General features: G+C 45.1%; 2 protein-coding genes across 7 annotated transcripts in view; both read right to left on the reverse strand.

Annotated features, from left to right (window-relative positions):
- LOC105570257 (spectrin beta chain) overlaps nt 1-12,589 on the reverse strand; it is a 43,923-nt gene extending 31,334 nt beyond the window's left edge. For all 6 annotated transcript variants that reach the window (XM_012027338.1, XM_012027336.1, XM_012027335.1 and 3 more), the window contains exon 1: nt 12,444-12,589. The gene's annotated coding sequence lies outside the window, so the exon portion shown is untranslated. The remainder of the gene's footprint in view (nt 1-12,443) is intronic.
- Nucleotides 12,590-14,983: 2,394 nt separating this feature from the next.
- On the reverse strand, nt 14,984-18,780 carry LOC105570258 (vam6/Vps39-like protein). Its single transcript, XM_012027339.1, has 11 exons — nt 18,625-18,780; nt 18,368-18,541; nt 18,027-18,282; nt 17,719-17,951; nt 17,405-17,649; nt 16,919-17,335; nt 16,505-16,822; nt 15,999-16,425; nt 15,820-15,927; nt 15,381-15,705; nt 14,984-15,244 (listed from the first exon to the last, which is right to left on the reverse strand). Exons 1-11 carry the CDS (start codon nt 18,692-18,694, stop codon nt 15,181-15,183), a joined length of 2,637 nt encoding a protein of 878 aa, XP_011882729.1. The 5' UTR covers nt 18,695-18,780; the 3' UTR covers nt 14,984-15,180.
- Nucleotides 18,781-21,519: the final 2,739 nt, after the last annotated feature.

A 21,519-nucleotide genomic window follows, 5' to 3' on the forward strand; every position in this document is an offset into this window, starting at 1 on the left:
ATCTGGATGCGGTAATCTGGAAACTAGGTTGCGTCGAACCCCCTTTCCGTAAAACGGAAGCGCGCGGCTTATTAAAGCAATCGATATCAAAGACAGGTATCCTCTCCCTCTCGGGTCGACAAAGCGAACGCTTCCTTCTTCTCCTCCCCTCCTCACCCGTCTATAAAAAGAAAGATACGAGTGCACGCACGTATGTACGTTACGCACGCACACACGCGCGCGCGGAAAGGGAAGAAGCGTAACTGGGTTTACATCGCGAGTTTAACGCGATCTCGGAGGCGTCGTCCGCGGCATTTTCCGCTCTGAAAGTAAAGCGAGAGAGATCGGATTATTCGCGTTCGATAATTTTCCTCGAAAGCGCGGTTACGCCTCGCGGGATCGACCGTGTAGTGTAAACAAGAGAAGAAAGCATCGATCGGATGCGATGATCGCCGTGAAAGGAAGAAAAAAAAGAAAGAATTGCGTTAACCCTCTCGCTGGCGTGATATAACGGCGGCGCGTATTGTTCTTATTTATAAACGATATTGCACCGCAACATTGTACTTTTCTACTCTCAATTAGCGTATTTCCGCTGTAGAGGCGCGTACGAGCTCACCTTTCGTTAAGGCCTGCGTCCACGATGCTAGAACACTTGGTCCAAGTTCCAGTCCCGAGAAATGTGTAGCCAATCAACTTGCAGCTTTTATGGAATAGCTGCAAGTCGATTGGCTACACATTCTCGAAACTGGAACTAGGACCAAGTTCCAGCATCGTGGACGCAAGTCTTAACAAATGCTTCAAAGTGTCCCTTTTCTTTCAATGAAGACAGAAATGGAAGTGAAACGCTTTGAAATATTTGTAGCGGTAGCTTTATGGAATAGCTGCAAGTTGATTGGCTACGCATTTCTACACTGAAAAAAATTTCTGGTTGAATATGGACGAATCAGATAATTCCTTTAGGATTTACCAGAATTCCTTTAGGATTTACCAGAATCCCTGTAATCCTACAGAAATTCTGGTAAATCCTAAAGGAATTATCTGATTCGTCCATATTCAACCAGAAATTTTTTTCAGTGTAGGAACTGGAACTTGGACCAAGTTCCAGCATCGTGGACAACAGGCCTTTACCCGCTCAACGTTCTCATTTTTCACTATTAACAATCGAAGGAGCGAGCCGATAAATTACAGCCAATTCACGTGTGGTTTCCCCGATATCTTGTCCCAAACCGCGCGAACTCCTCAAAACCGGGGGGAAAAAAACAAGCTCGTATTGTCGGCAATGCTCGAAATAATTCGCAGAATACCAGGGACTCGATTCTCGAATCCGTTTGAAAAAGAAACGTATGCGAAAATTCTAGTCTTGCAGAAAAATTGCAAGTCGATTGGCCGCTCGCATGGTTTTTAATGGCTGTGTCACACTAGCAGCTCGCGTTGGCGTTGGCCGTTGCGTTTGCCGTTGCCGTTGCTATTGAACCAATAGATGCCCGGCTATTCTAAAGCCGCAAGCCGCCATCGCCAACCGCTGTTCTCTAATTGATCGAGACGCAGCAGTCAACGGCAACGCGAACCACTAGTGTGATACGGCCATAACCCATCGACTTTCAACTTTTCTGCGAGGGCAGAATTTTCGCATACGTGTCTCTTTCGAGTGAATTCAAGGATCGAGCCCCTGGAAAACGGAGAAAATCGCCCCCTTTAAATTGATCCACGGGGCACGTGTGTAAGTGTACTATTCACCGGGGCTCGCATCACGCAACTCGCTTCTTCATTTTACGAGGCACATATATATATTTCGCGCGCAGGACCCAGAAGGGTATCGGATATCTACGTTGGGATCACGTTCGACCTCGCTACGGCAACTCGCGAGTTAACATTAATGTATCGCGCTGCCTTGATCTCTTTCATTCGTGTTCCGCACAGCTGTATCGTGCGGACGTGGCGTTCCGCGCTTCTATTTTCAGACGGACGTCGCGGAGGCGAAAAGTCGAATCGTCTAATTGATCCGGCATTATCGTATCGGTAACCAATTAAAGCCCGGTTTCACCAACGCTGTTTAACTTACAATTAGCTTAATTCGTTCGTCGTCTCTTTTTCAACTGTTACTTTAGAAAGAGACAAACATGAATTAAGCTAAAGCCAACGGCACACGATACTATTTTTCCTACTGGATCGCTCACGAGAACCAATAAAGGTGTAGAGTTTTAGATTAGGTATAACTCAAGGTTAAATCCCGAGTGGCTCTCGTAAGTAATCCAGTAGGAAAAATAGTATCGTGTACCGTTGGCTTAAGGTGATGCTGGAGTCTCTCTGTTTTACCGACATTTTTTAATTAGGGATATCTTTTAATTGGCTTTACAGAATTGCAAATTTCTTGTACACGATTAAAGTTCGCACAAAAATAAAAGTCCGTCTGCTCGACTTTATATAAAAAACGAAAAAAAATTAAATATTTTAGCACGTAGAGCTGTCACATGACGATAATATTTGCTTATACAAAAATTCTATAGTTTATATCTGCAAAATGAGGCCGGAGAGACCTAGGGACAACATGCAAGAACAATATTGTGTACTTGGAACTAAGATTAAAAGTCTAGAAAAAAAAGATAGGGTTAGAGAAAAATTTATAAATGCAAATACAGCTGTAGAATGATAAATAGAGGACTGCATGATAATAAGATGGCGCTGCAATCTGATAGACAAGGAAAGATGTATCGTGTTATTGCTCTCTCTTTCTTTTTTATGTAATATACATATACGCACACATACATAACTTTCGCGTTGTCGGTAAAACAGACAGACTCCAGCATCCCCTTAAGTGGAACCGAGATTCAAGTTAATCTGCATTGGGCAGAAAGAGGCATTATTCGGGAAGATGGACCAGTATTCGCGCGCGAGACGCGAGCAACTTCTCGGAAGCTACGGCTAAATATAATATTTGTATGGCAGCTCTTCGTGCCCCCGTATATATTTCTATATCGCTATACTCGCTTCGGAGAAAACGCTCATCCGACTCAATTTCTCACGCGCGTGACATTTCCTATTCATGTTATGCGGGCGCAGCGTCAAAGTCGAGAGAGCTCCGGAGCTTTCCTCTCGGCTATACTTTAATGCTGATTGTTCTTACGTCTGGCGCACATTTAACGTCACGGTGGATTCGAATCGGATCGGTTTGCTATACGCGTCTTAAACGTAACCGAATCTCCGTAGACGTAAATTCGCGCGCGGATCGACGATTCCTGGTCTCCGTATTGCGAGCGTAAGTCTCGACGTTCGGCAAGATAAGACGCTAACGATTAGTAGTACAAACAGAAATATCTGATTCGTAACCGACACGTGAGCTCACGAGGACACCGAGAAAGAGAAAAAGAGAGAGAGAGAGCGAAAGAGACGGCAACTCGATATTATGCGTGCGGATATTATTTTAAAAGATAGCAAACTGGGAATACGCGTTGTCATAAGAAGCTCGGATCTATTTCTCTTTTTAATAAATGTTTTCTCTTTTAATAAAATTGTTCGTACAACGGTTTAGAGCGTCTCCGAGGGGAGGAAAGGTCACTTTTGTAAAAACGAGTCTTCTTCTGCCATACACGGAGAGAATTTTCTATTAAAATTTATCTTGCAAATCGTGGGACAGCATGACATTTCGAAGAACTTCACGAGTTTTTTAAATTTTATCATATGTTTTACCGGTAATTATATCTAGAGACGCGGCAGTATCTCGCGCCAAGTATATTTTTTTCCTGAAACCACATAACTTTCCCCTAAATAAGATACATAAGTGATATGCATAATAAAGCAGCGTTCTTATTAAACAAAGCAGCACTATAAAAAAATGCTAATATTGTAGAAAGATATAGATTTTTTTAGATTCTAATGGTATGCATTTATTAGTAAAATATATGGCACGGTGACCAAATTCGGATCAGATACCAAATGCGGATCAACAATTCGATGAGTCGCTGCATAAGCGACATTTTGAAGTAATTCGCTTAAATTTTGCTCTTTTATATATTCACAACTTTATACATTGCCGATATCATAAAAGGCATCGACGTGTTTTCGTGTCGCTTATTAGCGACTCGTTGATCCACATTTGGTACCTGACCCGAATTTGGCCACCTTACCCTAAAATTTCAGTAAACTCATAAAATTCTTCAAAATGCCATGTTGCGAGTCTCACGATTTTCAGGGAGTGTACTTTAATAATTTTACATTCGAGGTCAATTAACACAAGAGCAATATGTTTGATTAACACATGAATTTTTGTGTTAAACAGTTAACACAAAAATTTTAACCGTTATTTTCTTTAACAAGAAAACACAAATTTTCCAACTGTATATCACACAGTCAGACATGAAATATATCTTGGATTTGTACCGCGCGTCAGTGAAGTTATCGGGCGTAATAAACGAGGAGAAAAGAATAAAACAGGAAATTCGGATTACGTGTCGCTCGACCGGCGCGCAAGTGTCACGGTGAAGTAACTTTCGCTCAAGCGTGAAGAGACAAGCGTCATTGTGCGAGCCCCGGAGAGGCCAAACCGGTCGACTATTCCTTCGTGAAAAGCAGAGGATGTTGACGAGAACCGGTCGCGTGCCGAAATTATGCGGCCGATGTTGAAAAATTTAGAAATTTGTGTGAAGCAAAAGTGCACCTTCGGCTTCTGCGAGTAGCAGCTCGAGGCGCGCCGCCGATTGTATCTCGCCGGATAATAACCGCATGTACAAGGTAACGCGCTTAGGTAAGCGCAAATATGCTGCAGAACTCGAGAGTGCGCATAATTATTGTCATTCTTAACGTGCAACCTTCGCGCCTCTGACTTCACACGCGCCGTGCCGCCCGAGTCGTTCGCGGCTCGGAGAAAAATCGACTCGGAGCATCTTCGAATGGACAAATATCCATTACGCGAATGACGCGAGTTATGCAAATGATTCTTTCTTTTTTTCTTCTATCGACAAGGTGCGAGAGTTCAACCGTCGCGCTGCAAAGCGACGTTTCTCTCGTCAATCGGAAGAAACGTGAAGAAACTTAATGGCGTTAGCCGCGTTCTCTCAATAAGGTAACTGCCCTAATTATGAGTCACTTAAGATTAGAATAACGTTCGTTCATTTACAAAACTTCGTCGAGCAAATAGTAAAACAAACTAGAAATGAAAACAATGAACGTCACAGTTTTAAAACAGATTCGTGCGATTTCGGGTTAATTAATTGTAAGCAGAAAAAATCAATTAGAATTCTTTACGCATATCCTAATCACAGGTCAGGGAATTAAGTCGTTTTTACGATACACAATTCTCGACGACAAGAGGAAAAACTACGTATCGAATGCATGTACAATATAACATCTTTTTACATTTTTTATCAAATAAAATATGTAAGTATAATCTTCATGCATGCAAACGAAATGTGGATGTATTTTTTTTTTTTAAATATTTACGATGTTTCTAAGTAAAACCTTTGGACAGAATAATTATAAATAAACTCAAGAGCGTAACAAATATTTTTCGCGTTTTTATTACAAAATGTGTACTTTTTTAATACCAAATTGGACCGAACCTTGGAGCTCGACCCATGTACGGGACGGTCACCTCATTAATTGCCAATGACTAATCGCGGAGTCGAGTCCAACGTCAAAAACACACGCGATGATTCCCTTTCGGGAAAAACTTCCGCGATGCCCCAGAATATCAAAATATCTATGCCACGAGTCCTCTATATTTGTAACTGCAAATCAGCGACTATTCACTGTTTTCAGCGATGATTCGCCGATTGACTTTTAGCGAGTTCATGGACTAGCCGCAAGTTGATTGGCTACACATTTCTCGGAGCTGGAACTTGGACCAATTAGTTCCTAGCGTCGTGGACGCAGGCCTTAAGGATGAATCCGGTGAGGGACCGTTGACTTTCTCGACGAAAATCAATTCTTTCCGCCGAATTTAAATGTCCGGTAACGGATAGAAAAAATGAATCCTACCGAATGCTGCCGGAGATCGCACAGATCGCGATCGGGAATAACATTCATCCAGAACGCTAAAAGTGTCATAAGCGGAGCGTGTCGAGCAACGGTAGCCCGTCGTACCGAGCGCGACACGAACTATCAGGCGTTAATTTATTAATATATGCCGGAGACACGTATGCTCGCACCGCTGGCATACGCCATTACGTAACTGTAAACACAGCACACTCGGGCGAATTGATCGAATCACTCGCGATCGAGGGCGTCGACGGGACCCACCGGGTACTTTAAATGCAGCCAAAGGTCAGTGATGAGATGCGTGACGTACTATCGATTGTTCGCGGCAGAATCAGCCAAACTGACTGGGGGGGACACGACAAATGTACGTTCTCCAAATCTGCTCCGCTCGACGTCCCCCGACTTTCTCTCAGACAGGTAACAGACGCGGGATCGCCTCTCGACGTTAACTTCGACGCACTCGAGCTGCAGTTTCCCAAGAAGACGAAAATTAGCGTCGTTTCCGCGAAAATCAACGATCACCGTCATGCACGGGGAGGCCGGCTGGCCGAAACGGAAGTCCCATTTTCCGGGGTTATTCCCCTCGCCCGTCTGTTTCGCGCACGGTTGGGAGGCCGCGTTATCGAGCGGGCTCGCGGCGCGACACTGTCCGGCGACCTTAACATTTTCGCGAAGCGGCGCGCGCTCGGCCGCTCGATTCGCGTATCGGGCTGACTCAGCCCCGTATTCGGCGCCGGTGACGAAACCCGCTCGCGACTGCGGGAGAGAAGAGCGGGCCCGCCTCTCATCGACACTGGAAGCGATTGTAAGCCGCGGTATCGGGCCACGACGACGAGAACCGCGTGCAGTGTAACGTCAAGCGAGGAGGATGGGCCGCGCTTGAAACTTCCTCGGGGGAGGAGAAGCTAATTTTTCCTCGCTCGCTCGCGCTGCCTTCCTCTGACAGATTAACGTCGTTGCGTGTGCTCCCGAAATAGCGCATGCCGCGTAAACGACACGGCGAGTGCGTACGCTTCTTCCCCCCCCCCCCTCTCTCTCTCTCTCTCTCCGTGCATCCTCGAGCGAGGGAACGAGAGCGCCCGCGCACGCACTTCCGTCGAGCGCGACGCGGCGGAAGAGAGCCGGTCCGTGAAGTCGCGCGGCTGGACGCGGAAGCGCGCTTCGCGAGATCGTAGATTCGACCGGCGTCGCTCTCCGATCGAGATGCCAGAATTCACTCGCGAGTTTACTGTCCGGTCGGCGACGGAGGGGACGATCGTTGGTGCCTTCGTGTCGAACCAGAGATGACTGGCACTGCCGAAGAAGGGATATTTTGAAGTACGAGAACACGTACCGTCGGGAGAGGGGGGGGGGGGGAAGAAGAGAATTCCCGTGTCCTCTGTCGCAATAACAGACTATATATACATATGCATGTATTTCTGTTGTTGCAATTTTCATACGCCAGATGGACATGAGCGCTTTCTCGTATGCAAAATTCACACAATTGGCTGTAATAGACAGAATGTTGTGTTTACATTATTATCTATAGAATTTATTATATCTAATATATCTAATATATCTAAACATATCTAGCAAAATTATACTAACTAACGCACTATGATTAACGGCTGTGATATTAGATTAAGAGCATCTTTGTAAATTAGAGTCATATAATAAATTAATTTTTGGAAAGCGGGGCGAAGGTGTACTCGCCCCGCCACGAAATGAAAGAAACGCGAGTTTTATCATCGAGCGAAAGCGACTGGGGCCGGTAAACTCGGATTCTCCACTTTTCTTTCCTCGACCACGCGAGTCTCGTGCAGTCTATGAACGGACACTTCGTTCGGCTCGTTAATTGATGACAAACTCGGTGGATTTGAGGAGAGAAAATCTGGAGCGAATGACGAGGGCAGCGGGCAAGCTCTCTTTCTCTCGCAATGAGACTCGGAAATGTAAAAATGCCGTTCGTCAGGGCGCTGAGGCCGGCCGCAGACAACATTTTCCACGAGAAATGCCGAAGGAATGTTCACTGACACTCGGCTAATTCTTAGCCTCCGCTCTTCGCCAGCTACTCTGAGAAAGAACAGACAGTTACCCATTTTGGGGCCCACAATTAGTAATCGAATTATTTGGATTGCTCGTAACACTCTAATCTTTTACGAATTTTACTCCGCGCAACTAAAAATTGCAATTAGCTATTCTATCTATAGCCAAGATTTTTAAGTAATACTAATAAATTCTCTCAATTAATTCTGTCGATATTCAGTAACGCAAAGGCACTAACCGAAATGTTAAGTTGCTTAACTACAAAAAGAAAACGGTCAAAATTTTTCCCAGAGTAGAGTTTCGAACAATCCAAATAATTCGATTACTAATTGTGGACTCCAAAATGGGTTGCTGTCTTTTTTTCCCCTAGAGCAGATCTCGACGAGCGTCGACAAAGCTTCAGGGGACGCGCGTCCAGCCCCGAAATTTATCTGTGCGACTCGGTGCTTGATAATTGAAGGGTTGGACGGGAGAACCAGATGGCCCCGTTTTAGTAAACTTTACAGGAATTGAAAGAGGACCGTCTGAAAAGTGCACTCTTTCCCGCGTAATACATACGATATGATGGGTTCACGAGGGAAAAAAAACATGCTATTGAATTAAGCGAAATGAAATTGCTTGAATTAAACGTTAACGTCACGGGCTGCGGCAAACATAAATAATTCACAACATCAGTGTTTTCTTGACCGTATCTGGCAATTTTGATAATACAGAAAATTTATTGCGAAAAATATTACCTCAGCCAGGGTTTGAACCTGGACCTCCCTACACTCCAGGCGGGCGTCTCACCAATTCGACCACCGAGGCATATGATAATATATTTGTCGCAATAACAGTATAAAGATGTTGTCTACGCGTCTATTTCGACTTTTTAAATAATTCACTCAATTGTGCTTGCTATGGATTTTAACTTTAAGCATTGAACTAAATATCCAGATTGTTAAGACAACAATCTGATGCTTTTCATTTATTAATACTGCACAATTGGAAAATTTATGTTTTCTTGTTGAAGAAAATGTCGTTAAAATTTTTGTGTTAAATGTTTAACACGTTCATGTGTTAATTTAACATGTTGCTCTTGTGTTAATTGACCTCGAATGTAAAATTATTAAAATACTTGAAAAGAAATGTTAAAACACAATGTGTACTTATTTTTTAATCTTACACAATACATATGTTCTATATTATTAGTAACAAGATTTATCTGTTAAAATTTACAGAATAAAATGCTGATTTTATATAACATATAAAATTATTCTATATAACATAAGTGAGTGATTTCGACCCGTCAATTAACTTATTACATCTGTAAAATGTAAGAATTACATTTAAAAAAATTCATTATATCATTAAAAATATGTCAATTTTACATAAAATTGATTTCAAATTATTTTGAGATTTGCACTTATTTTGTGTTAAAATATTAACAGAGTATTAGTGCGATCATTTAACATATCCATATTATGTTAAATTAACACAAAAATTTGTGTGGACCGTTTGGGACATATATTTGTTAAATTTTACATAAATTTTCCACTCACAAATAGATTTAATATCGCCAGTAGTATAAAACCAATGATAGGTATATAGTTTTTCAAAAACGACCTACAATGACCAACATTTTTATTTAAAAAACAAACGACGTTTCGGTCCCGAATTTGGACCCTTTTCAAGTAATCTGCAAACGTGCATAACTTGGCCCTAAATATTTTTTTTAATATAAAGTAAATAAAAAAGGGGGGCAATTATAGCAAGAGTAAATTGTAAATCCATACCTGTTCACACAATTGTTACTGATCTCAAATTGTTCAACTGTGTGATGTTGTTTCAACGATTTTATTTCAATTACACTGACCTTGTTAATACAACGTCATTCTTTTAATTTGAATAAAAAATAGATTGCGACTGATCTTCTCGAGGTCGTGTCTCGATTTCACGTAATTTCTGGTTCTTCTGCTAAACGCACATCCTGGACCGGAAAGCACGAAGGCCAGAATTGCGTAAAATCGAAACACGGTCCTGCGAAAGGGATCAGTCGGCTGGTTTCCTGTTAGCTCTTTCGGCAATGACAAACCTTTAACTCACTTTTGACAAAAAGCGAGGAGCCACCGTCCGGCTCTCGCGAGCCAACCCTTCGATTCTTGCGTAAGATATCACACCAGAGACCTTGTATCGTTCAAGATGATTTAGTTTTAAGTGTAACCTCAAGTTTTACACAGTCTTGTAACCTTTTGGAAAGCAGGGAGAAGATTCGCCCCGCCACCAAATGAAAGAAACATACTCTTGGAAAATTAGTACAGTGAATAGTCGCCGATTTGCAATTAGAGGAAAGTCCTCTATTACGAGATAGGATTCTAATATGAGACAGCAGGTTTTCAGCGTCCAAGTTCATTCATGCAAATCTCTTTCGCAACACGACTACACGATCTAACAATTAACTTTCCACTAAACGGACTTCGCTCCAATGGCAACAAATTCGCGGTGGAGCCAACAGATGACGCCTATTAATTTAGCGGAAACTCCGCTATCTCATATTAGGAGCCTGTCTCGTAACAGGGGACTTTTTAAGTACACCATTGAAAATCGCAGTGGTATCCTTTAAGGAAAAAAAAAAACACTCAAGTACCGAGCGTCAACACTCAATTGTCCAAATTTACTCTCGGCAGAAATATCTCAATCCGGGTGTTTACGCCCAAATTTCAGAGTAAATTCGGACAATCGAGTGTTAACGCTCAAAACTTGAGCGTTTAAATATTCACGCCCAAATTTAAGAGTAAAGCCAACGGCACACGATACTATTTTTCCTACTGGATTGCTTACGAGAGCCAATCAGGACGCAGAGTTTTCGATCAGGTGACTCAAAGCTGAATCCTGGTTGGCTCTCGTAAGGAATCCAGTAGGAAAAATAGTATCGTGTGCCGTTGGCTTAAATTTGAGAGTACATTCGGACAATCGAGTGTTAACGCTCAATACTCGAGTGTTTTTCTTTTTTTCCGTAAGGGATGCTTGTAACCGTAAATCAGTCGCTGTTGACAATTCACCGATTGATTTTTGTGGAGCAAGTCATCGAAGATCCTCGCGTGTCGAGATCAGCGAAAGAGGTGTACCGTTAAGCGCGACTTCCGCTTCACCCCTAATCTCGCGCGTACCGTCGGGCCCGCGCACACACACACACACACACACACACACACACACACACACACACACACACACACACACACACACACAGTCCTCGAGACGCTCGCCGCGAGTGCGCGCTGCTAGCACGAATGAAGTTGCGACGGCCAGGTATTATGTACGTACAAGGACGGCTTTATCTCGCGCGAACGCGCCGCCGGATCGCTTTATTTGCCCTTCCACGCCCATTGACATCAATTTAAAGCCAAGTTGACGCGCTGGCGACCGCGAGGGGGGGGGGGGGGAGGAGACCCACCGCGATTACTGTCGCGCCGAGCATCGCCGAGCCGCCCTTCGTACCCGGCGTTGACTCGCGTCGCCGGCGCGTAGCGCGCGATTAAGAAGAAGAAAAAAAAGAAAAACCACCCAGAAACTCGCGTACGACGGCGACGCGTTAATGCGCGAAAACGCGCGGGGGCAGAGGGGGGCAAGGGGGGGGGTCGTCGAGTTGCGTTCGATTCCGCTCCTCGGCGCTCGGCGCGTTCAATGGTAGCGCCGGGAAATTGGGTCACCGGCAGATAGGTCGCCTTGTGACAGGTGAACAAAACCGTTTCGCGGCAGGGAAGGGACGAACGGCCGGCCGGAAGGATGGCCGGCGAGGGGAGAGAGAGAGAGAGAGAGAGGGGAGGGGGGGGCAGCTCCGATACCGCGGCGGAAATTGCAAGTCGGCGAGAGATACGGGCGAGAAAAACCCGGGCCGATCGAAACGCGAGTCGAGCGAGGTTTCCGAGGGATCGGGTCGACGCCGCGGACGGAAAGAGAAGGGAGGGGGGGAGGGGGAGGGAGACGGCGGAGCAGACACCGCGGGAGAAATCCGGGAAAACGGCGAGGGGGAGGGCGGTCGCGGGGGACGACGCGGGGCGATTCAATGAGATAAGTACGGTGGGACGTGTACACGTTCGCCAGCGTCGGCGGCAATCAATGCCGGTAGAGAGCCCTACGGCCTCCGTGGGCGACGAAGACGCCGCCACCGCCGCCGCCGCCGCCGCCGCTGACCCGTCGCGACGCGATCCCTGCGGGGGGACGCGATCGTTATTGACAGCGCGACCCGCCGTCGCGACGCACCGGCACCGACGGGCCGTAGCACTTATTCGGTGTAGCACTGTGTACGGTACGGGGAGAGAAAGAGCGAGAGAGAGAGAGAGAAGCCTAGGCGGCGCACGCCATTTTTATCCCGACACCAATATCCACCCGTCACCGAGTCGAGGCGGCGACTCGGACTCGCTTCCGCCGAAACGCGCGGCTCGGGGGGCGAGGCGCGTCCCGCGCCAACGCCGGCTTTTACTTACCCTCGTGCAAGGACACCCCGCGGACGCCGTGCCGCCTCGCAACTCGCATAAAAGTCCCGGCCCGGTACACCAAAATACCACCAAATAACGCTCCAACACCAATCCGCCCCGTCCACACACTCGACCGGCGCGCAACCGACTGAGCGGCGCGCGGCGCGCGCCTACGCCGCCGCAGCTAGTCCCTTCGCGCTTGCGCCGCGCGCCGCGGTCCCGCCCCGCCCCGCGTCGCGCCGGTCGACGCGGAAAATTGGAAAACGCGGGGCGCGCCGTCTCACCTGGGGCCCCCCCCCGAGTTTTTCATTCGTTCGAAAGAGAAACGGAAATTTCTGCTCTCGCAGAAATTGCCAGTCAACCTGCAGCTTTTCTGTAAGAGCAGAACTTTTGCGTGGGTTTCTCCCTCGAGCGAATTCGAGAATCGCGAAAGGTGGAAAGTCGATCGGTTGAAAACCACACGAATAGCCAATCGACTTGCGACTTTTCTGCGAGAGCGGAATTTTCGCTTTTACGTTTTTCTTTCAAATGAATTTAAGCGACCCTGTCCGCGGGTCTCTTTCGTCTCGCCCGCGCTCGAGTGTCTCCTCGATTCGGCAAGAACGAGGAGTCGAACGCGGCGATTCGCGGGAAATCGCGGTACAGTACGCGGTGTCTCGAGCGCGAAACTCGCCGGGGAACGTCGGCTTCTCTTCACATCCCGAGACTAGAGTGATATGAATTTCTTTTCCTGCGGCGTGAAAAAGTGAATTCAAACAATGAATTCGTCAATGAAAATTTTCACGTTTCACGAGAGGAAAGGATTTACGACCGAGCCCCTGTAGTTGTACTCGCTGAAACTGCATGCTCGTTTGCGCGAGTCTTATCCTCCTTTAAGAGAAATCTTTAAATTCTGACCTTGTCGAGGAGAGGATCGGCAGACCGTATTTCCTCTCGCAATTTTATCCCAAGTTGGGAATGCAATCGCGACAAGTCGCTTAGCACGTTTACACGTTTTTTTAAAAACCGGATTTATGGTCTCCGTCTCTCCGTCAACGGGTGCGGCGTTTAACAACTGGCGTAAAACCGGACTTAACAAGCGTACATTTTACGCCAATAATTATAATTACGGGTGTAATCGTAACGTATTAAATTACACTATTAAATCCGATTAATGCGTAAACTGTACGTTTCGAGGTGAAATTAGTGTCGGAGAGGAAGAAGGAAAAGATTGAAAAGTTCGGCCACAAAGAACAAAAGTCTCTCGCGATACCATGTCGATCGAATGTAAGTTTCAACGGGCAAACTTTCCTCTCGACCCGACGTAAGATTATTTTCAACAAACGAGAGCTCTCTTCGAAGATACGCACGTATTTTCCGATCAGATACTCGGTTCTACAAAATCGACGTTACCGCGTTACAATTTGCATGCGCAATGTCTAACTGTGACTTGAAAAATACAAGACACTCGTCTGTACAAACTACATTTGCAGACAAACGTTAAATTCGCTCCACGCGAAATCTCGCCGTGCGAGTTCTGCGCTTCGCCTTGAAGTAAAATAATATCGTTCCGTTTCTGCATTGACAGAGAAACTGACAAATGTGGCCAGCCGTGGTCGAATAAAATTTGGAATTTTAATATCGTCCCGTCGTAAATTTTTTCGCGATGCAACTACGAGTATAAATGAAAGAAAAATACGATACAAATATAAATGAAATTAATGTAGATGAGCTTGACTTGCACGTAAAGCCCGTGTCGGGCACCGATCGAGATTGAAATTAGATCGAGACCAGTCGGAGTAAAATTCATTAAACTTGATACTTTAATAATAAATTTTACTCCGGTCAAATTTCAACAGATCGCGAATTGTATCGAGATCAATCCGATTCGCAATTCGTAATACGTAGTGTGACACCGGGCTTAAGGGACGCCAATCAACGTGGCGCTGCTCGGACGGCCGCAACATTCTCATCTGTACTGTACCTGTCTCTCGCCGGCCGGCGTAGGAATACACGATCGCTTATGACATCATCAATCTGTATTCTGGACCGCGGTCACGCCCCATCCTCCGCGCTGCACTCTCGCCGGAGTCTCGGCCCTTTCTTTCGCCATTCCGATTTATTAGCGGACGCTCGCGCGGCAGAGGGTACGCGGTCGCCCTCGCCGGGGAAACCGCGCCGGTTCCCGGCCCCGCAAATCTCCATTTCGAATGTCACGCGGGGGCGATCGTGCCGACCAATCGCGCCGAGGCGCCGAAACGCCCGCAGAACGATTTAAATCGCCGAGAACGCGACTATATTCTCGATATTTTTTTTTAATTTATTTTACGCCTCGGCCGCTTCGATCATTACCGCAAAGATGTCGATCGGCAAAATATTTCCTGCGTGTTCTACACGATTGGTTTTTCTTTTCTTGGCTTTCGAGCTTTCGCGGCTGTCTTCTTCAGTCGTAATGGCTTCCGAATGGTTGCCGCGTCGTTTTTTTTTCCGTTTGCATTTACCTTTCGCGGAATATAAGCGCGCTAGCGACTGACCCGAGGAGTTCCTCGCGAGAAGCAGTTTTACTATAATTAATATCTAATAATTAGGTAATCTTTAATAAGTGCCTGCAGAGCGGATAGTCTTGGAGTTTTGCGTAACAATACATGTGCCGGAATTTCGTATGCGAAATTCGTATATATAAAATGCGTACATCGGATATATACAATCTTAAACTTATGCATCGTGAGACGTATGACTTGTTATGTATAATCCAGCGACTCCTCCTTTACCCCTTGCGATCTTGACAGGAGTAGTGCACTATGTCACCGTTGGGATACCTCGCGAAGGCGCTAAGGAAACAGAACCGATTACTACCGTATGTAAAACTCGTGAGAGCTGATATATACGCGCGCGATAGATCCTTCAAATTATACTTTGAAGAGCGCGAACCCTACAGAACTCAATTGCAAGAACACGCGTACGAACCTTTGGTTGCCGAATCGTTTCTTACAAACTGGACATATATTGAACTCTGTCATGAGGACGCTCTGCGATTCGTAGTGCATCCGTTGCTCCTGCACCTGTAAATGCTCCGCGTAAAGCAGCCCCTTGAGAACCTGCGTTCTCCGCCTGGCGTTCAGATTGTTCTGCAAGCTGACTTCCAGGAAGTGCTTTATTCTACCGATAGGAACGGAATCCGGTAGAACCTCCAGGACCCTCATAGGATTTATCTTGGAGGCGTGCTCCTCCAGCAGCCGGAGGGCCATCTCTAAATCTGGCTGTGTCGTTCTTTGAATTTCCGGATTACAACCTTAAAAGGGATTACCAACCTTGGGATATGCGTGTACACGTAGAAGTAGAATTTTTTTAAATACGAAATTATAGCATCGCGCTGAGCGCACGAATTGTTAACGTCAATATTTACCAGCCATTAAAACTCCTTCGTTATCGGGCTTCAATAACTGTTGAATTAGCAAAACGTACACTTCCTCGGCATTATCCGTCTGCTTCTGCTTCTCCGCACGATCTTGATCTTAAAGCAATGCCCAATTAATTACATTACTTCCACTAAAACAATACGTAGTTATCTTAAAGTTCACTTACTTCGATACCTCGTATATACGTTTTGGCAATATTGTATCGCACGCGGTATGTCGTTTAAGAGACTAACGTATATCGATATAGCCTGTTGATGACGGCCGAGTCGCCCGAGTATAATCGCGCGTTCCTCGAACAAACTGTCAAACGGGAAATGCACCAGTATCGTTTCCGGCGTATAATACGCCGATTTCTCCAAAAACTGCTGCAACTTCTGTCGGACGTGTTGCGAAGTTTCCTTCTCCGCCGGCGTTGCGCTCGCGTTCATGGACGCTAGACACTTCTCCTTGTACTGATGTATCAAAACGTTGTGGAACAATTGGTTGGTGTCCTCCCAAACGTGTACTACGTGTTCTAAGTATTGTATGACTAAGTCTTTGTGGAGACGTAGAAGGTAATCCAATATCTTTGGTCTGGGTAAGTGTTCGACTTCCTGGAAAATGCAGCGAGACGCACAAGTGAATAAAAGAGACGGTGAATGTGAAGAAAAAATCGGAACCAAGCTACAGCACCTGTATATCCTCCATAAATATTCTAAGGCCTTGCTCAGGATCCTCCGTTAAAACCCACCCGGCAAACTTCAGTATCAGATCCATGTGATCCTTGCCGAGATGCTGCAAATACTGTATGGTTCTCTCAGTGCCTTTCAGACTAGAATCGTTCTCCTTCGCGTGCTTCTCCAGTAGCTCCAACGCTTTCTTGTGCTGCCCTTTGGTCTGGTACAATATAATGAGCTCCGGATATTTCTGATGCATCAACAGAGTTTTCTCAGCTTCTGCCAAGTGACAGTGGTTCAGTCTAAGTAAAGGCGCCACCAAGGCGTCAGTGGTCTAAAACAAAACACGTGCAATGTTCACTCTACGCAAATAGCCTTCACGAGAAGCCTCTTCCGCGCGCAGATTCTTATCATTCCCGTCTTCTCTTACCTGTAGATAGCACTTTAAAAGGGTCGTATCTATAATCTTTAAAAGCTGCTCCGTAGCTACAACAGTCAGATTCTTCTCCCCGTTTACGCCATTTTTCTCCTTGAGTTCCTTGTCTTTCGCCATCAGCTTGTGCCTGACCTCAGTTAGAAAAACTATCAACGCGCGTAAGCCCTTCTCCAAATCGTGATCTTGCAGCTTCGGTAAACTGGGCGCCGGCTCGCTGAGCTCGTGGGTATTGGTCGATGGCGTGACTAAATCCGGAAACAATCTGATCACCTCGTACGGATCGGTTCCCAGTTTTAAGAACAGATCCATCGCCTCTTGGAATCGCTTATTATAGAACAGATGATGCGCGTACAACGTTTGTATCTTGTACGTCTGCTTGGCCTTCTCCTCGTCTGTTATATCCGACAGACTCTGCAAAAAATATATCTACTGTACAAGGTGAATCGTAGCTTAAATTGACGTTAGCTGTAATTGACGTACGGTCAATTTTAGTGCCAACTGAAACTGATTCTGCTCCAGGAGGGTCCTGATCTGTAAAGTAACATCGATTGCCTTGACACACCAAATCTGACTAATGGACGCCACAAAGACTCTCCCTTGTTTGCATCGGTATATAAGTCTGGCCTTATTTATATCCTTTATTGTCTGGATATGTAAACACCCTTCCAACGTATACACCTCCAGTCTGTCGTGCACGATGCCGAGTAAGTAAGGATCGTCCCATGCTGAAAAGTCGTGGGAAAGTTCGTTCAGTCGCAATGAAATGGGGAGAACAGTAGCGACAGAATATGTACCTATCGTATTGGGTGTATCCGACCACTTTACTGGGTTGTGCTGAACCAACTCCCCCTTCGTGTCCATAATAAACGACTGAGAATCTTTGCCCAGGACAAAGCAACTGTCCGACAGCTTCGTGATGCTCGGCTCTGGGGATTTACCGGTGGGAAAGAGCTCCTTAGGTTTACCGTTTAGGTCAAAGATCGTGTAGGACAGTCCGCGAAATCCTAATATTAACGTTTCGCCGCACCTCGATAATTAATATAAATCTGATCAGTGGAGCCGGTGTGCCCAGGCGTTTTAACGAATTCTCAGTATGCGTTACCATGACAGCTGGCGAGGTATGTCCGGTACGGTCAGCTCGAAGTCTTTAAACTCCTCGAACTTCTTTCCCTTCCAGTAGTACAGCTGCAATTTACGTTTAACGGCGACGCACAGGCGCACCACCGTGTTCTTCTCCCCGGTCAGGCTCTGAGTCGTCTGGACGTCCAGAGTGAACAGCGTGGCGCCGCGGGTCTTTGGTAATTGACATATTTGTTGAAAGTTTGGCGAGTTCAGGTCGTGAATGCACACGATGTTATCTGCGGGATTTTATCCACGATTAGACCGAGCAGCGACATCGCCTGTCAAGCGAACTGACTCGTTGACGCGTCAACTCGCACGCACCTGTCAGGATAATCAACAAGTTGTACTCCGGCACGACGTCTATCTGATTGATTCGCTTCTTATTGAAATTCTTGCTGTGGCGCAACAACTCGAGCTTGTGGCTGTCGTCGAACACCGACGGGACGTTGTACATGATTAGGTGACCTTCCCTGGTGCCTATCAGCAGGTTGTCATCTGAAACGATTACAAGCTCGATAAACAACCTGGCCCAACAATTTCCGGATAACCCCGTTGCGCGATCGAGGGTCCTCTCTCACCATAAGCAGCCATAGACTCGATTTGCACGGTGATATTTAATATAGACGTCTCCTCGTAAGCGTCGTGCATCGTGGCGGCTTTGAGGAAAAACAATGTCACGCTGCGGATGAATTTTTCACACTGTCACCGACACCGACACTCAAGTTGTTGGTCGACGACGCATTCGAGTGCATTCTACTGCGTCAGTGTTGGGTGCTGCATGTCTTATGGCTCCTGCCCACTGGACGCGGTAACGTTGCCGCGTCCAATGGGCAGGAGCCATTAAGGCCTGTACCCACGATGCAAGGAACCATAGACTTAAAACCGCCGCGGACGATGCTATTTTTCCAGCTGGATTGCTTGCAAATCATTTTCACTATATTGTAAAATACAGAACCGACCCTCTGGGGCTCGATTCTTGAAGTCATTCGAAGGGGAAACGTAAACGAAATATGTGCTCTTGCAGCAAGGTTGCAAGTTGACTGGCTACCCGCAAAGCTTTTAACCAATCGACCTCCAATTTTTCGGGACCGAATTCTCGTATACGTTTCTCCTTCGAATGAATTCAAGAATCGAGCCCCTGGTTCATTTCTCATTTCGCTTGTCGTTAGAGAAACGTGGAAAGGCACGATGGAGAGTTTTACGCGCGTTCTCGCTGTATCCATCTCCCTTTTTGCGATCCTACCCTCCCGCACGCCAAAATACTTAAGAATCCCTGATGGAAAAATTTTGCTGAAAACGTAATGAAATTTGCTGAAATTTGGTTGAAAATCTCTTGTAATTGACCCAATTTCATTATCATTTCAGCAATTTTTCATTAAAAAATTTAATTTCAGTGAAATTCTGCAAATTTCATAATATACATTTCTAAAAATTTTTCACTAATTTTTAGTAATATTAATTAACTTTCATCTAAAAAATTTCACAGTATTTCATTAAATTTCATAACGAAACTTATGATTTATTTTGAAAAAAAAATGATTTCAACAAGTTTCCAATAACTTTCATTTCACTTTTCATCAATTTCGTTACATTTTCAGCAAAATTTTTCCGTCAGGGATCACATCTGCAACCATACTGATCTCGTTTCGTACATGTTTTAGTCCTCAGCCCCCACAAGACCTTCATTATCAAGAGAAAACTAGCAATTCTTATCCTTTATGTAGTGTATTTTAGCTCATATCTTTGAGATTATCTCACAATTTTAAAATTGTGCAATAGACTCAAACGACTGACGGGCCTCCCTGCCCTGGACCTGGGACCTGTGGGCGCAACCGCCCTAAAATTTGTAATAGAACAGGTCGATTCCGCAATGAATCCGGATGCGGACCGGTAACACTATTCGGTACAATCTTTGACTATATAATCATGGACTGCTAGTTGGCTTTTTTCGATTTAATGGACATGAAACGCGCCCTCAGGTCCTAAACGGCAGAAAATGGAAACATCAAGTGAGGTTCCGATGGTAAATGGTGAGAAAAGAAGGTGTCATATATCACTATTCTACGATTTTTAGCAAATTATCAATCTGCTAAAAGTCGTAAAATAGTGGTGTGTGTGTTTAGGCAGTCTTGCTATTATACATTCTTACATTATAAGAAAAGAACGAATTAAATTTAAAAAGAATGAAATAAATACAGAATGTTAAATATGAAATATTTTATTATTTATTCAAACTAAAATATATGTATATGTAATTTACAGGGTGTCAGACTCGTTTGTAGCCAACCTAAAAATTGCGGTAGATTGGGTTAAACTGAGAAGAAGAGTCATGTATCGTTATACAAAATTAGCAATAGTTATCGCGTAATTGATAAAAACGTCTACTCGAATGAACGCACAAGGAGCGAAAGGCCGGACCTGGCAGGATGCAAAATGCTTTATTTGTTTATACATATCTCCTAGGACACAGTAGCGAGAGGTTGAGTCACGTCGCTCGTCACTCAATGCCTGCTGAGTCCGGCCTTTCGCTCCTTGTGCGTTCATTCGACTAGACGTTTTTATCAATTACGCGATAACTATTGCTAATTTTGCACAACGGTACATGACTCTTCTTCTCAGTTTAACCCAATCTACCGTAATTTTTAGATTGGCTACAAACGAGTCTGATACCCTGTATATTACATAAACATATATTTTAGTTTGAATAAATAATAAAATATTTCATATTTAACATTCTGTATTTATTTCATTCTTTTTAAATTTAATTCGTTCTTTTCTTATAATGTAAGAATGTATAATAGCAAGACTGCCTGAACACACACACCACTATTTTACGACTTTTAGCAGATTGATAATTTGCTAAAAATCGTAGAATAGTGATATAACACCTTCTTTTCTCACCATTTACCATCGGAATCTCACTTGATGTTTCCATTTTTCGCCGTTTAGGACCTGGGGGCGCGTTTCATGTCCATTAGACAGCAAAGCATTGTAAGGATAGGAAAAGTGGGGGTAACTAGCAGTCCATGATTATATAGTCAAAGGGTACAATGAATCCGCGCGGATGAGGACCGGAAACACTATACGGTACAATGCTAAGATGCGGACCGGTAACACTAAACGGACAAATTTAATTTGTAATAGAACAGGCCGATTCCTCAATGGATCCGAATGAGGACCGGCGACCTATTAAATTTGTAATTAGAAAACAGGCCAATACACAAGATACGTAAAGGTATAAGCAGCAATTTTCCTTTATTTTCAGGTACAATGCAAAGAATCATCATTGGACACGAACCAAACTTCAGTAGTAAATGATTCCCTGACGAAAAATATGCGGGACGAGAGTCGGGTCCGGTCGGGATCGAACCGAGGACCCTACTATTACTAGTCACGCGTGTTAGCGCAGAGCCACACGTCGTCCCGCTTCGGCTGTGTTCGGGGAGACGCCATTAGCGCTGAAAACGTCAGGG

The sequence above is a fragment of the Vollenhovia emeryi genome, unplaced genomic scaffold, assembly GCF_000949405.1.
Source record: "Vollenhovia emeryi isolate VEMERY1.0 unplaced genomic scaffold, V.emery_V1.0 DF939121.1, whole genome shotgun sequence".
Lineage (NCBI taxonomy): Eukaryota > Metazoa > Arthropoda > Insecta > Hymenoptera > Formicidae > Vollenhovia > Vollenhovia emeryi.